We start from the raw sequence: 16,867 nt of genomic DNA, 5'->3' as shown, positions 1-16,867 counted from the left end.
AAGGCTAAGCACATAAGCCTGCCAACCTTTTCTCTAAAGGACAGATAATATGTATTTTAGCCTTTGAGGACTCTGTTGCAACTACTCAGCTCCATCATTATAGCACAAAAGTAGCCATAGACAATAGATAGATGAATGGACATGGCTGTATTCCAAGGAAAACTTATTTCTAAAAATAGGGTTGGGACAGATTTGACACTCTGATTAGTTTTCTGTAGACTTTCATGTACACTGTCCGTAACATCCCTAGTGAGATGCCACATAATTACGTGCTGACTCTGAGCCTGCAGTGAGAATGAGGGTGACTGTGCTGGGATCATCCCTGCCTTCTCAGAGTAACCCTGAGAGGCCTAGCTAAATCATCACTGTCTTCTATGTGGAGGTGGCTTTTCTGTCATTCCTCACCTCTCCTTAACCACTCAGGGGAATTTGTCCACTACTGATGAAACTCCTTGTCACCTGTGCAGACCAAGTGTTAAATAGGAGAAAGTAATGAGAACACAGAAGGGTCTGGGCTTGGGTGTGGCCATCACACACTTGATTACACTGAAAAACTAGTATAAAAATAACAGTTGCCATGGATTGGTATTTATATGCTGAAGGCATCTATCTGTGTTATCTCACTTGATACTCATCACATCCAGTTAATAAGTAGTGTTATTACCGATTTCCAGCTGAGGACACCTAGACTCAGAGAAGTTAGGTCACAAGGTCACACAAGCAGGAAGTAGCCAACTCAGGATATGAGTGAAAGTCTGCAGGTTTCCCCCGCCCCCCCCCCAAGTCTCTTGCTTTTGAAAGAAGAAAAAGAAAGAAAGAACAATTAGCTTTTATTTCAGTCCTTGTTGTTGCCTCCATGAAATCATTCATGGCAGTAAGATGAACCATGAGGACTACTTGATATGAAAGATATACTCGTGGGGATGGTGACCACACATCGTGCTCCTCCTGACTGTGGTCAGACACCCGAGCACAAAAAGGCCTTCTTCGAGTGTGTACACACAGGACCCTCTACTGCTCAGGAGGATACTGCAGATATTTTGTTCTTAGTCCCCTTCAAGAAGATGAACAATTCTTACTACCATTTGTGGAAGATGGAAATTTGATTCACGGCATGAGCTTTTGCTGGGATTCTTTTCTTGTTCCTCCGAATCCTTCTACGCCGGATTGCTAGAAGGTTATTGGGAATGGGGCGGGGAAGGAGAGAGAAGCCATAATTCACACTTTGAGTCAAGAGGGAAGATGCATCTCTGCCATTTGGTCAACTCCCCACCTGAACAAGCGTGCATCTCTTTTCTTTCCTAGGGTGTCCTATGGTCGACTGAATAGTGATAACATCCGGGCCAGGAGGAAGTCAAGGAGGCTCCCAATGATCCCTGGGGGCATCTACAGCTCTAAGTCAGGTAAAGTTTATTTCATTATTGGGGGGAAAAAAGAAGTTTTCATGGAAGTGAACAACCAATGCACTGACTTCGTGGCTGTGAGGAAAAGAGACAATGTCCAGGCAAACGAATACAAGCCAACTGGTTGCTACAGGAGCTAGAATGGGAGGATTTTGAAAAGTAGAAATTAAGTAAATGAAATGTCACCCTGCATGGTACAGTGGCGCTGTGGCCTTGGGGATGGAACTGGAAACTCTGTGTGGTGAGTTCTAGTGGGATGTGGGTTGCGCCAAAATATATTTGTCTCCAAGAAATACAGTTTTTTCCCCCAAAATGCTAAGCTTTAATTTTGTTTAAAGTAAATAACCAGGAAAATGCCAGTCTTGATCCTTTCTTGAATGGGGCCCTGGATACATCTTTTGGAAGTTCTCAAGAGGGGAAAACCCTTGTTAGCTTGACCCGACCTAACTGCTGCACTATAGGTCCAGTCCTACTCTAGTCCATCCCCTCTGAACCTCTGTCCTGTGGCATCCCAGGCTATGACCACACCTCCTCTTCCACCCACCACAGGCACATGATGGGCTTCCTTGTCTCAGAGGAGCAGCCATACTGGAATAAAATACAAGGCCCTGAAAACAATTTTGCTGGTGCAACAGTCAATTTCTTATTTTTTTATTTTTAATATATTTTATTGATTTTTTACAGAGAGGAAGGGAGAGAGATAGAGAGCTAGAAACGTCGACGAGAGAGAAACATTGACCAGCTGCCTCCTGCACACCCCCTATTGGGGATGTGCCTGCAACCAATGTACATGCCCCTGACCGGAATCGAACCTGGGACCTTTCAGTCCACAGACCAACGCTCTACCACTGAGCCAAACCGGTTTCTGCAACAACAGTCAATTTCTGAGCCCACGGAGATGTTTCTCTGTCTACCACCTTTTCCTTGGCTCTGAGGGGTTCCATTGCTCTAAGCAAACATTCCCTCTACATTTAGATTCCTTCCACCACTACTATAATGCAACGTAAAGAAGCATTGAAGATCTGGGATTTGGTGGTTTTGCTATTAACAAACCCACTGTTTAATATCCCAGGCTTTAAATTTTCTCATCTTTGTTCAGTCTTATCCACTGTGTAGTGCCTATGGAGGATCAAATGAGATAATGCGCATATAAGTATGTTAATAAAGAAAGAAAACCAATACTTATAAAGTGCTTGAGGTGTGCTTGACATTGAGAAATAAGATGCAAAGACACAGACTTTGGCCTTGAGGAGTTTATCATCTAGTGAAGAGGTAGATAGAGATATATAAGTAGTTTAAATGTAATGGGCAGAGGAGATTGGGTTGTGTTTGTTTGTTTTGCTTTTTTTCTGGTTGGCCATACCAAACCAACCAATAACCTATTCCAAATCTATACCCACTGTCACTAATTGCCCTCCCCTCTTTGGGCCTCATCTTTCCAAATTGCCAAATGAATAGGTGACTAGATAATTTGTTGACTAAACCAGGATACCTCTGAAAGTGACAGGAGATGCTATTATTTTTGCTAGAGCAATTGGGATATATGGGAGCTATCCCAGGCCATCAGAGTTCATGGTCACAAATGCGGGGTGTGGGGGGGTGGGGTCAGGCATTCAGTGATATCTAAAGGCCTAGTCAAGATCATACTATTGATGACCTTACATCTATAATCACAAGTCTTTTTCTTTGGCTGCCATTGTGGGTATGGCTGTTGGTCAGTAGTGTATAGAGAATGAGCTGAAACCTGATGATCCCTGCAAGTTCTGCCTTCTCCCTTCCTAGGTTAAGTCCTTTGTGAATCAAACTGCAGCCACATCACCTGTTGGAGCTTAACTGCCTAGTGGGTCTGGGAAATTAAATGAAAATAAACTTCAACACAAATAGCAACAGAATGTTGGGTTCCTGAACTCTTTCCCCATCTGTTACTCTTTATATCAACCTCATCTCCTAATGCAGTAAGCCCTGTGCTCACATAGATGGGTGAGTGTCTAGAAAACATACGTTTAATAATATCCACCCACTGTGAGCTTTTCCAACATAAGATCAAGCGGAGGAAAGCATGAGTGAGCCGATTCTATATATCTCTTTCCCTCCACTCTCCTTCTTCCTGACATTTTGAGCCCTTTTCTAGTTCTTCTTTCAACACTTTTTATGGGCTTAGGATGAAACCTTAAAACTCTAGGCCATGCAACGAAAGTATCCCCAGCTATCGTGGTAGAGAAACTGAGGCACAATTGAAACACGGGGGGGGGGGTGCTTGATAACCATTTACACACAAGCCACACAATTTGTGCTAATTTTGAGATTAGTGGAGCAGCCTCTTATATAGTCAGGTTGTCTGTTGCAGATCTCAGAATTAGGTACTTTAACATAACCTTGAAACCAAGGTCATGTGACTGGGCTGATCATACCTCTTCCCAAACACATACACATGATCCACATGAGTATTTTTCATCAGAGATGACCCTGGAGTTCTCCTTTCCAGTTCCATTCCCTCTGTGGAAAGCACTGGGAATTGCAGGAACAGATTCTGGAGAAAGTCTCATCATCCTGGTAGGCATCCTAGGTTCTTGTCCTGATTGCTTTCATTTATATCATCAAACAATACAATTTGGTGGCTCAGTTGCATGATAAGACTTTGTGCAGAAGGAACAGGTTGGGTGTTCAGAGAGGTGACCGTGGGATGGAAGGTGGAGGGATGTACCTACCAATTTCTTCCTGAGCCTGAAGGAATTTATCTCTCAGATCCACTGAGAGAATAGTTACAACTGCAGGCACAATAGAATTATAGGGTTTGTTTGTTTCTTTTTTCTCATTCTGCACAGCTCACTTAGGCTGTGCACTCTCCACTAGGACCAAGAACAACTTTGCTAAGCTCCCATCTCAGCTGGCTACCTGCAGGCATGAGTAGCTGGTCCTAAAAGATCACCAATCCTGGTTCAAATGGGGCTGCTCCTATAATCCTGTCTCCCACCCATCTCCTTCCTCAGGGAACTGGGACAATTAATATTTGGTGATGGCGCAGGAAGCAAGATGAAAATAAAAGTTAGTAGGATGTGGCCTCCTGTGGACAAGGGAGTGGAACTCCTGAGCTCATTCTTGCTCTTTCTGCGGGAGTAACTTTTGCTCTTATCTGTGCTCTGTATCCCTTTTTGCTGGCTCCCCGGGAGTCTGGCTGTCTTTATTTAGTAAGGAGGTCTTGTGATTCTTAATCCATGGGCCTCAGATTCCAGATGGCATATTTGAAAGGAAAGCATGCCCGTTATCTCAAATTCTCTTTGCTTTATATTTTAAAATGTTATCTGGAAGATCAAAAGTGAAAGCTCGCCTCTCATGTTGAGCCCAGCTGCCCTGTGGGGTCACCGACAACCCTGCTCAGCTGTGCACAGCAATTTGCCACTTCCCTGTCCCCACCCCACTTTGCCCTTGAAGCATAGACATGATGTTATTGACTCACTGCAACTAGGAAAAATGATTTGAAATTTTCAGCATAACTCAGAAAGTGTTGAGTTGACCTTCTATTATGTCCCAGGATCTGTTTTTAAGTTTAGAGGTAGTTTTAAGTTCAAGTGTGAGCTAACAAGATGATAAAAATACGTTTTTAAAAATGTTATCTAGCATTTTTATTGAGGGGCATTTAAATAAGTGGCAAGTGAACAATTGGAAAGTAACATATAAACAACATGTAACAAGGCAATTTGAAATAACAGGCATATGGAAGCATTGGCATCTCCTAGCATAAGGAGTTGTTAATGCTGCCCGGGGTACCAGAGAGAACTTGTCAGATATTTTAAAACTCAGATAGTTTAAACTGAGCTCTGAATATTAATCTCAACACACATTCCCATCAGCACTTACTGAATGCCTGCTAAGTGCAACACAGGGCAGATTTTGACAATGTTCTTGCCACCAGAGAACTCATGACCTTCCTGGTGAGCTAGATAAATCAATAATGATTTTAAGATCAGAAAGGTTTGTTTTGGATCATTAATTTGAATAATACTCCCTCCCTTTTTAAAGCATTACCATGTTCTAGGTACCATTCATTAACTAATTTTCCACTCATTGGCTAATTATAACTCAGAATCACCCCATACATTAATGTCTAATATAAGTGTACATGAGAGGAACCTTGTCCAGGGTATTCTTGCAAGTAACTGGAAGAATCAATATTGGAATCTTAAATCCATGTCTGAAAAAAAATCCATGTCTGATAAGATTCCAAAGTACATGCTTTAAAATATTTAGAAAGATGCTCTAGCCAGTTTGGCTCAGCGGATAGAGTGTTGGCCTGCAGACCCAAGGATCGCAGGCTAGATTCTGGTCAAGGGCACATACCTCGGTTGCAGGCTCCTCCCTGGCCAGGTCCTAGGTCAGGGCATGTGCAGAAGGCAATTTATTGATGTGTTTCTCTCACATCGATATTTCTCTCTGTCTTTCCCTCTCTCTAAAAAAAAATCAATGGAAAATATCCTTGAGTGATGATTTAAAAAATAAAATATTAAGGAAGAGTTGGGTGGAGGCAACAATGCAAAGTAAGAGAATAAACACAGGAAAGACATGGTAGAGTGACATTATAGGATCAGGATGGGCATTTCCTTTGGGGTTGTACTTAGACCACACTGAGGGGTTTTCTGCAGGGCTGCACAGGTAGGGTGGTGTTTGATTTTGAGAACTTTGGATGACATACAAAGGAGTCCAGTTTTCATTCTATAAATCATGGGTACTTGCAGCAGAGATAGTAGAAAGGATATACAGCGAGGATGGAAGCATCTCTGCATAAATAAAGAGGATGAGTATGAGCTGCCTGGGTGCCATACATGCTAGTATGTTTTGAAATAATGTGGTGAACATTAGGACTTTGGGCTGTGGATTTGAAATTATTTTCTTTTCTAAATGGATATGAATGGCTCACTGGAATTGATGTTTACTCTTGGTAGCTATGAATCCAGCTGTGCAAAAAGCAGGGTAACCATTATTTTTCTAGAATTCTACTTAATTCCTATATGACTGGAAATGGAGTTTTAATCACTACGTTTTTAGAGGCATTTGATTTTAAACTCATTCAAGTTAGAATTTAGAATTGTGTATCTAAATCCAAAGAGGCTTTTAAAACATGAAGCAATGGGAGTGGGGGAGTAAAGAGGTCATATCTGATTATTGGTGGTCATTCTCCAGTCATGGTTAAAAAACTCCACCATTCTCAATCCATCTGGCTCTTTATACCACTACTTTAGTTTTTTCTCTCCTGTCAGGAGGATTTTCAAATGTTTTCCCAACATTCTGGGGCCATACAAGATGTGAGGGCCTAGCTTAGGACTTCCTAGATCTTTCTGACTTTCCCAAGTCCCAATCAGAAAGCAAATACAAATCAAATCCCTCTCCTTGACCCCTCTCAGGACTTGGACTCTATCAAAGGGTTAAGACAGTGCAGAGCCCTCTAGACCCAACTCTCTTCTCTTCTTCTCCCACCCTCCTCACCTCCTGAGCTCAGGAGATCTTAACCTCATCAGTGTTTTGCAGGAAAACTAGTTCTATGTCAGAGCATATTCTTTCAGATCTTTCTTGTCCTGTTGTAACCTGGGCCAAGTCTTTTGAGCTTACAAGCCATAAATTTGATGAATGATGTCTATCTCCTCGAGTAAAAGAGGCCCACATAGTAAAAAGTCAGATGAAAACTCAAGGGTGAGCATTTTATAATTTCATCTCCTTGCTAGTAGAACTTGGATATGAACTTTAAATTTCGCACCTTGCAGAAACCGATCTGAGATGACTTTTTATCCAAGAAGAAATTCAGTCTTAGTATCCAGGCATCTTTTAAAATGGCACATTTGCAAATTCCACTTTCTTATTTCCTTTGATTCCCCATAAAGGGTCTCATCTATGATCAAAGCCTTTTAAAAAAATACCAGCAACTGGCATATCCTTGAAGGTATAATTAGCTACCATAGTAACTATAAATTATAATCTTTCTTTGAATTTCCAGACAACCTAAATAAGATGCCATCACTTTCCCCCTACAATTAATACTCCCTTAAGAAATATCTAAGTGTCGTGATCTATTACTAAATTTGGAGCATGAAGGCAAAAATTTGGTCATTTTTGCCAGCAGTTTGCGGTAGTAGCAAATTTGCTGAATTTAACAAAATGCATGAACATACAAGTTGGGTAAACAAATAAATTGACTTGGGGCTTGTGAAACTAAAAGTTAAATATTAGCTGAAAAAGTCTTATTTATACTTTGACAAAAATGTGAAGAACAAAAGGGGGTATTATTATTGTCATTCATTTAACTGATGCAGTGAATTATGGGCCCTGAAGGTCCATCCACTGCCTCTCTTTAGAGCATTTACTGCCAACTTACAGTGGATTATTGTCAAGATTAAACTCTACTCACATCTGTACAGTTATTAGGGGGCAGAGGAGCCAACGCACAGCTAAATATATGGAAGTGTTTTCTAGACGTGGTTCTCATTCAATTAGGAAAATAACCTTAGAAGTAGGTCCCATTTTTCTCCAGGTGGATGCAGAAGCCCAACTTCTAGAAAACAAAGAGCTTTGTCCAGGGTCAAGCCTGTTAGAAAAAGACAGACCCTATGGTTCAACTCTGGTCTGTATGTGACTAACATAAGACAAAATTTTCCTCATTCTCTTTTCCTGAGCTAACTGTACCATGAGTGATATCATGACTGAAAATCATTGAGGGACAGTTCCAACCTAGTGATGGGTGAGTCTTGCCTCTGAGGATATCTGGGTCACTCTCAGGGCAAAGATTATTCAGCTATTAGGGAGAGGGGAGAGCCTACTTGTGATGTCTTTGGTCGGACTCTGTTGATTCTTAAGTTAATAGCCAATTCCCTATCTTTTCATTTTTGCTTAAAAATCATGTATCCAGTACTCAGGATGAATAATGATTGGTCTAAGATGATAAAGTCAATGCTAGTCACCTTTTCCAGTACTTTTTTGCCTACCCTTCTTTATAGTTAAGGGTAGCTATGATATAGTTATGGCCAAAGGACATTCATTAAACAATGTGTATTTTTATCACCTGCATATGTATCACCATGGTTTTATGTGCTGAGGACATCCCCACAAACAAAACACATAAAAGTTATGCTTTTGTGAAGCTTACATTCCAATGAGGGGAGGCAGACAAGAGACCAATAAATACATATTAAAATAGTATTAACATTTTAAAGAGATGTGGAAGAGGACAGAGTATATCATGGAGTATGTCTAATATTGCTGTATTAGAAATGTTGGTCAGGTGTTAATGGAAATGTTCTGGAGGTTTCTGGAGAAATTTGTGTTGTTTTATTCCTTGCTCTCAAAGCAAGGAATCCAAGAAGTTTGTATTATTTTAGAGGTGAGTTCATTCTCATCTGCCCTTCCTCTTTATTTTACTCCAGGTATGGATAAAATGCCTGGGTCTATAACAGCCATTGTGTGACTGAAGGGCAATAAAGATGAGGACAAAATGTCAATATGCTAAGGTTAGTTGAGTGAAAACTAACAGTGGATTAGTTTTAAAACTAACAGTGGATAGAAAAAGCCTGGACATCATTGAGATGTTGCCCCAAAGTTAAAACACACACACACACACACACACACACACACACACACACAACTTTCTCTAGACCTTTTGCTCTGTGAGATAATTCGATGTCTCTATTGTGTAAGCCACTATGAATCACCCCTTTTTTGCAGCAGAAACTATCCTGGTATAGCACTACAGGGGAAGGAATGCCATTTGGAGACAACCACATCTCAACTAAGACAAAGGGCTTATTAAGTGAGTTAAGGGTAAATTGAGGATTTGGGAAATTATTGATCATAGATCAAGAGCTTGAGGAAGCATAGGGTAGCATCTGAGAAGAATGGGAAGGTGAGCACTGATTTAGTATATTAGCTCTATTTTGCTATATGACAAAGTGCTCCAAAACATCATGGCTTAAACATTAAACATTTATTATCTCACAGTGTCTGTAGTCCAGGAATTCAAGAGTGGTTTGCCTGGGTGATTCTGGCTGAGGGCTTCTCATCCTGTTTCAGTCAAGATGTTAGCTAGGGCTGTAGTCATCTGAATGTTTGACTGGGGCTGGGGATCTGCTTCCAAGATGATTCATTCATTTGGCCATTGGCTGAAGACCTTAGTCTTTGCCTTTGGGCCTCTCCAAAGAGCTGCTTGCACATCTACACCTGGCAGCTAGCTTCCTCTCAAAGCAAGGAATCCAAGAGAGCAAGATGAAAGCTTTAATGTCTTTTCAATCTAACATGGGAAGCCACAATTCATCTTGTTTGCAACATCCTAATGGCTAGCCACATCAGCTCTATTCATTGTAGGAAGGGATTAAACAAAGGCATAAATCATCAAGAGGTCATCTTGGGAGATGTTCACCAAATTTCAATCCTGATATTCGCAGAACAGATGATGCTGAAATTTCAGATGATCATGGATAGATAGTAGGGGAGACTTACACATCCGATGATGATGATGAGGCAAATTAAGGAGTGAGACATTATGGCATTGGTCCTAATAATCTCTTAGAAGAGACTAGCAATCACTCCTAGTGTTGTTGCCTTGAATATGTTAATAGATAAAATATTTGAGGCAAATATTCTTTCATGAGGCTCTTAGTAATGAGATCACAGTGATTGGTGGTTGCTTCCCAGGACGTCACTGGGCAGTACGGCTCAGTGATAAGTTTGAAGGTGCAAAAATAAAGGAAGAGAAGACTGAAACTTTAGTTCCATTCCCATTCTGGCTTCACACCAACCTCTCTTTCAACTGAAAACTGGAGAGCCATTATTGACCTTAGTTCTTCCAGCAAACACCCCACCCCATCTTCCTTTCATTCCATTCTAAAAACCCTCTTGGCACAACCAGTGTGTTATTCTTTACCACAAAGGCCTTCTCTACTCAGTAATTGAAAGCAGTTTATGTCAGAATGGCATTAATTATGTCAGAATCCATTGAAACCCCTTATGAAAGATATTTTGTTATTGTTGTTATTGTCGGTATGAATTAAATGCAAAGAAACTACGCTTTTTTTTTTTTACGGTGAACACAAGAGCCCACTGGAATGAGGAATTCCATAAATAAAGGCAGTTAGGGGGGATTAAGGACAAGTCAACTTCTCAAAAGGATAAAGTGTATAGTTTCCAAAACACCCATTTCTGGGTATAGGCTGAAGACCAATATCTTTTGCTTGTAACTTGTTTTAGCAAAATTCCAGCATTTAATTATTAGTTTGGTGAATGACCACACCAGACCATTTAGTGTAACATGACAGGCCCTGAAGGGAGTAGTCAGTAATTTGAAACACTAACCATGTGTTTTGTCTAAAAAATTAATACCTGTAGCATGATTGGAGTGGCATGGTTCCACCAATCAAAATGTAGAAAAAACTTCATGGCATTAATAAAGGCAGCTACTGTTCTGGCTTATGGAAAACATAATACACACTATTTATTAACTATACTATATGCCATTGCCATAAATGCATTATCTCAATTTCTCTTTTTGATCACTATCTGAGCTAGATAACAATAAATAGAGCTAATATTTACTCAATACACATTGTGATCCACACATTTTTATGTTATTTATCTTTCTCAATCTTCATAATATGATAATGTTATTACTTGTGTGTTAAAGATTTTAGAAAGCTGAATATTAGAAAGTTGAACTAGCATTGACAGTAAATGATGGAGGCAAGACTGGATACTGAGATTTGTCTGACTCTGGTGTTCATATGCTTAACTAATATGCAACCTAAAAAAAGAGTAAAATGTAACTTATCCTGATTGAACTCGAGGACGAAAAAGATAATGGACTGGATCGGGGTAAAGTTTCAATTCCACACATTTGAAAAACATTTCGTTTTATTCCAGCATGTTTAATAACAAACAGTACCTCCTATTGGGCTAGTCAATAGAGATCCTTGAGGGTTCCTTTTAATCGTTAGCAACGTGTACATAGAGATTTAAAGAGCTTGCAAAGAAATTGTTAGAAATGTAGCACTGGCTACTATTTATTACAGACATCACAAATATGGACCACAACTCTGAAATATAAACATTAAAATATTAGACACTGCCATGTTGCCTACTCAATAATAATTCATCACCATCTTCCTCATTTTTAACAGTTTTAGTGGAACTATCCACCTTCCTCGTGTGGTCTTATACTGCAGGTCAAGTGGGCCCATGTTCCAGTCTGAGGGCAGAATCATGATGGAATTAAACCAGTTACAGTGTGCAACCGCCCTGGCCAGTGATTGGCTGGGCATGGGCATGCAGCACAATTCTAGCCAATGAGGCATGAAGAATAGGCTGCACAGTGAGTTCTGGGAAGATTTTCTTCCTTGTCTTAGACATAAGCACATCAGAAGAATATGTTCTCTTCCCCCTACTGGTCATTGGCATGCCTGTGTATAATGCCTAGAACTGCTTCAGCCCTCCCACGGCAATGAGAGGAGTTCGATGAGCACTAAGGATGACAGAGAGAAAACAGGAAAAGAATACCCGGGGTCATGATAATGTTTAGTATCAACTCACAGACCCTACTTGCCCTACCTAAGAAGTCAGGTAAATCAGGGTTTTGCAATCTACAGGTCAGAGCTTTCTAACTAATAGATTTATCATCCCTATCATGCTGAGAAAGAAAACTGAGTACTTTGTTAAGCAAGAAAACCAAGTAATTGCTTAAGGTCATATCCATTCAATGAATGAGCAGGACTTCTACCCAAGTCTGTATTCTTGGGGCCTGTGCTTCACTGTAACACACCAGCTCTCCATCTCCCTTTTGCCGACTCCATTGGTGTTGCAAAACCCCCTTTTCCCTGGGAGCGCTGAAGCCAATCAATCAAAGTAAATGTTTCACCACTAAACATCTCCATCTGAATGTGCAGATGGCAATGATGAGTAGGGAGTCTTCCTGAGACCCCCCCAGGACACTTACCCAGCGCAAGTCCACAAAGAGCTCTCAATTCTGCTCTTTGGAGCCAGAGATTAAAATGTCTCCACAGCTTGCCATTTTCATAGGAAAAACTCACGACCCCTGAACAATACCTACAAGGCAACGTGGTCTCTGCTTTCCTCTCCAGCTTCTTTTGCTACTCAGAGAGCCCATGGTGGAGGACCCAGGACAGGGCTTTTTTTGTTCTCAGGAAACACATTCGACCTCCAACTTCAGAGCATCTGCAGATTCTGTTCCCTCTGCTTTGACTACCATTTTTATCAATTTCAGACAGGAATGGCAAGGGGAGAGGGAGAGAAAGATAGAAACATCAACGATGAGGGAGAATTATTGATCAGCTGCCTCCTGCATGCTCCACACTGGGGATGAAACTGCAACCTAAGTATGTGCCCTGACCAGGAATTGAACCATGACCTCCTGGTTCATAGATTGACACTCAACCGTTGAGCCACACAGGATAGGCTGCTTTGACTACTCTTACTCCTCCTCTGTACTGAAACCCTCCCTCTTATCCTCAGGTCATCTTTTTAGTCTTCCAATTCTCTTTTACAGCACTTATCACAGGGACATTTACTTACATCTCCATATTCATTTCTTTCTTTTTTTAAATATATTTTATTGATTTTTCACAGAGAGGAAGGGAGAGGGACAGAGAGTCAGAAACATTGATGAGAGAGAAACGTCAATCACCTACCTCCTGCACACCCCCACTGGGAATGTGCCCACAAGCAAGGTACATGCCCCCAATTGGAATCGAACCTGGGACCCTTCAGTCCGCAGGCCGATGCTCTATCCACTGAGCCAAACCAGTTTAGGCTCCATATTCATTTCTTTAATGCCTGTCTTCTCCACTAAATTGCTAGCTCCAGACTGGCAGGGGCTCTGTCAATCTTGTTTACCACCACTTCTCAGGCTCCTGGCCTAGGGGATTGAATTTAGGATAGGCTCCATAAATATTTGTTAAATGAGTGAGTGGATGATGAATGAAGAGAAGTCTCCACTCCTTGTGGTCATGGTGTCGTCCTGGCCAATTATAGTGCCCAGGCTCTCTGGCTCTACTGGAGAGTTTATGATGTGTTTCTGACCATCTTATTTCACCAAACCCTTACATAAAGGGACTTGTCAGGAACACTCAGGGCTCCTCCCTGAGATTGTATATACAGATACCAGGGGAAAGTAGCTTCCTTCTTTCACTGGGAGTTTTAAGCTCAAAAAGTTGATGCTCATATGCTTAACAGATATGCAACCTAAAAAAAAAAGAGAGTAAAATGTAAATCATTCTGATTGAACTTGAGGATGCAGAAGATAATGGACTGGATGGGGGTAATGTCATGTCATGCCCTTCTGTCCCCACTCCCCCCACTTTTCCTAACACAAAGAAGGAAGAGAATATGGGGTAGACATAGAAAAATCCAGATATAAAAACAACATTTGGATTCCTGGAGTTCTTGGAACCAGCTCCATCCCCTAGATATCCTAGTTATTATATGAACCAGTTCATGTCTTAGTTTTTACCAGTTTCAGATGGATTTCTGGCCATTGCAGCAAAATACAAACGCATTAGAAAGTACATTCTGATGTTTAGATTCATGAAAGCTATATGAAGAAAAGGCATGCTAAGTTTGAGATGCTTATGAGAGCATCCAGGAAAGATGTCCAAGGGTCTGTTAAGCATAGGGGCTTGGTTTGCAAGAGAGAGGGACTGCCTAGCAATATAGAGTTCTCGTGAGTCAGGATAAAGTTGATTGTGAAGCCATGGGCCTAGGCAAAACAATTCATGAAAAGCATGGAGAGTGAGGGAAAATAGAGCTCACAGAAAGAACCCTAGGGAACTCTCTTTTGATGAAATGTGGGTGGATACGGAGGAGACCTTCCAGGCTATTGAGAATGTCCTAGAGGTAGAGAATGAGAAGAGCTGCTTCCAGAAGCTGGAGGAATAAATAACCACAAAATGCATAGTGTGGCTAAGCATTCTAATTGATGCAGATGGCCATGTAGTCACATGACCTTGTCCACTTCGAAGGAGATTGAGAAAATGTAGGGGACACATGCGATATTGGATTTGGTGAGCGCTGTGGTCTCTGCCACAAGGACTAAGAGGGAACTTCTGGGTTTATCTGTCAACAGGCCCGCTGGTGATTTTAGCAAGAGTAGAAGCAATGGAGGAATGAGACTGGAACCAGCTTGGAGATAGCTAAGGAGTGGAAGGGGGGCACTGATAGGTGCTTTGTAGACTCTGGTACACTTTCCCACATTTACTCCTGGTAAAACCTTATGCGCCTGGTGTGACAGTTACAGTTTTACAAAGTAGGAAGTCGAGGCTAATGATGGTCACTTGGTGATGCAGCTATTAGTTTTTGGGGTGTTTTGCTAAATGCCAGAACTGAGGATTCAGTGGTAGCAAAACAGACACATCCCTGCTCGTGGAGCTCACAGGCATAGAATCATAGAACTCAGTATGAAATTACAGCTCTGGGACAGGCTGCCAATGAGAGTCTGCGGTGTGAGAGCCTATAGTGTTTGAGGTGCTGACAGGTACCGTGGCTGGATCATAAGGAGTCAGGGGGGAGAACATGGTGTAAAACTGTAAGAGATGACATGGACAGGGATGTCCTCACTCCTGTGGGCCAAGTTGAAGACAGTAAAGCCATCTTATACTTCGGTCTGCTGGCTTTCCTCTCTCTCCAGGAGAACGGCATCATCCCAGATAATCAGCCAAAGACACGGAGAGATGCTAAGATTCTAACCCAAGGCCAGCCTACTCCAAGCCATTCCACGCTTTGCTGAACCCCAGAGAGCTCAGCTCAGCAGGAAATAGGGACTGCCTAGCAATGCAGATTTAGAGTGAGTCAGGATAACCGAGAAGCCTGTTGTTAGGCACGATTTGAGTTGGAGGAACCCGGACTGTTTACTTATCACTTAATATCCCTCCCACGGAAAACCTCCCACTGAATTCTCAAATAGATGGCCCCGTTTTTCTGTGCGATGTGGAACATTTCTCTCCCCTACCCTCTCCCTGAAGGGAAGGACTCACAGGGCAGTTTTGTAAGCAATTTTAGCAGGTCTCCAGGCTTTCTCCCGTTTCATTCTCCAACTGCCCCAGAAAGTGGAGAGTGCTGTCAAGCCGATTTTGCAAAGGCTGCATCCGGGGGTTTGCTTTGTTCACCTGCTGCTCTGAGGACATTAGTCTGAGCTGCTGAAAAATCTCATTGTCAAGGTCATTTGGTCTTTCGTGAGCTAAAAATCAAGCTGATAAAAGCTGGGCCGAAACACTGAGCATGGGGTAGGGGAGAAGAGGTGGCTTTTGCTATAGAGATAGTTTTGTTTACATGAGCTTTTAAAATAAGCATCATTTGCCCCACTCCCCCCCCCCCCATTTATGTAAAGAAAGATAAAGGAGAAGCATCAGTGTCCTTTGAAGGCAACATGGACAGGAGAGGTGATGCCAAGACCCTGTCTTCCCTGGCAAATGAAGCTCTCTGTCTATAAAACTCTCAGAAGTCAGGGGTGTGGCTAGAACACCCCTCCTTTTGTTTTAAAAAATTTCAAGCTCTCAAACAGCTATCCTTCAGGGGACTGAGGCAACTTGGGCACCTCCTACATGTCTGGCTGGCTTTCTGCTCCAGCTTCTCACCCATACACATGAATTCCAACATCATGTCACAGAGGGCATTTTCCTCTGGCAGGAAAACTTCTGAGAAATGGCTTTGCACCCCCTTTCCCCACACATAGACCCCTATAAAATACATTTTAAATTGGGTAATATTTTAGGACCAGTCAAGACGTTTCCTAGTAGCGTCTCCACGTTTTGTCTTTAACTAACAGTTAAGGCTGACCTATATTGAAAAAATACAAGTCGTATATTTGACAGGTTTTTTTTTTTTTTTTTTTAAATCAATTATTTTGTTAGCTCAGGTTCTTTGCCGTCAGATCACAGCCTCACAAATTGTGGAGGAATTATTTTGAGTCAGAATTTTTATTTGTGACTTTTGGGGCTTGGATCTTGCATTTATGCCAGATCCAACTTCTTAGAACATCTTCAGGTGCAATAATGAACTTTAACCACTTGATGGCCACATTTCAAAATCCTTTATCTTATTTCCCCACCTCTGGCAATTTTCTATTCCAATCTGTTGCCTCTGGGACTAACTAAATTTGCCCTTTTCTGCTTTAGTAGAATGCCCATTCTTTCAGCTGCAAGATATGTGTCTGAAGTGGTATTGGACTCATAATAGGTCTTCACTAAAAATAGGTAATAAGCAAATGAATGGGTATCAGTAAGAACCCAGTTTCTTGGGAGAGTTTGAATTGAGCTTCATTATGTTTCATATCTTTGAAATTTAGATAACTGCTGTGCCATGCCACAAAAAGGTTAGAAGGAAGTAGAGATTTTAGAAAATGGTTTGGATTCGTACATATCAAAATACTAGTAGCATGATAACCATATTAATAGACCTCTTAATAAAGGAAGAAAATATTTCTT

At 41.4% G+C, this 16,867-nt stretch overlaps 1 protein-coding gene across 1 annotated transcript in view; it reads left to right on the top strand.

Annotated features, from left to right (window-relative positions):
- Nucleotides 1-1,361: 1,361 nt before the first annotated feature.
- The window catches only part of ANKFN1 (ankyrin repeat and fibronectin type III domain containing 1), a 387,619-nt gene continuing 372,113 nt past the window's right edge, over nucleotides 1,362-16,867 (top strand). Inside the window, exon 1 of the mRNA XM_084862549.1 lies at nucleotides 1,362-1,403. Within this exon, the coding sequence (XP_084718675.1) occupies nucleotides 1,370-1,403 (34 nt within the window). The 5' untranslated portion in view covers nucleotides 1,362-1,369. The remainder of the gene's footprint in view (nucleotides 1,404-16,867) is intronic.

Source organism: Pipistrellus hanaki, assembly GCF_964339955.1.
Source record: "Pipistrellus hanaki genome assembly, chromosome: 16".
Classification (NCBI taxonomy): Eukaryota; Metazoa; Chordata; class Mammalia; order Chiroptera; family Vespertilionidae; genus Pipistrellus; species Pipistrellus hanaki.
Note: the sequence above shows the minus strand (reverse complement) of the source record. Positions and strands in the feature narration are given on the sequence as shown.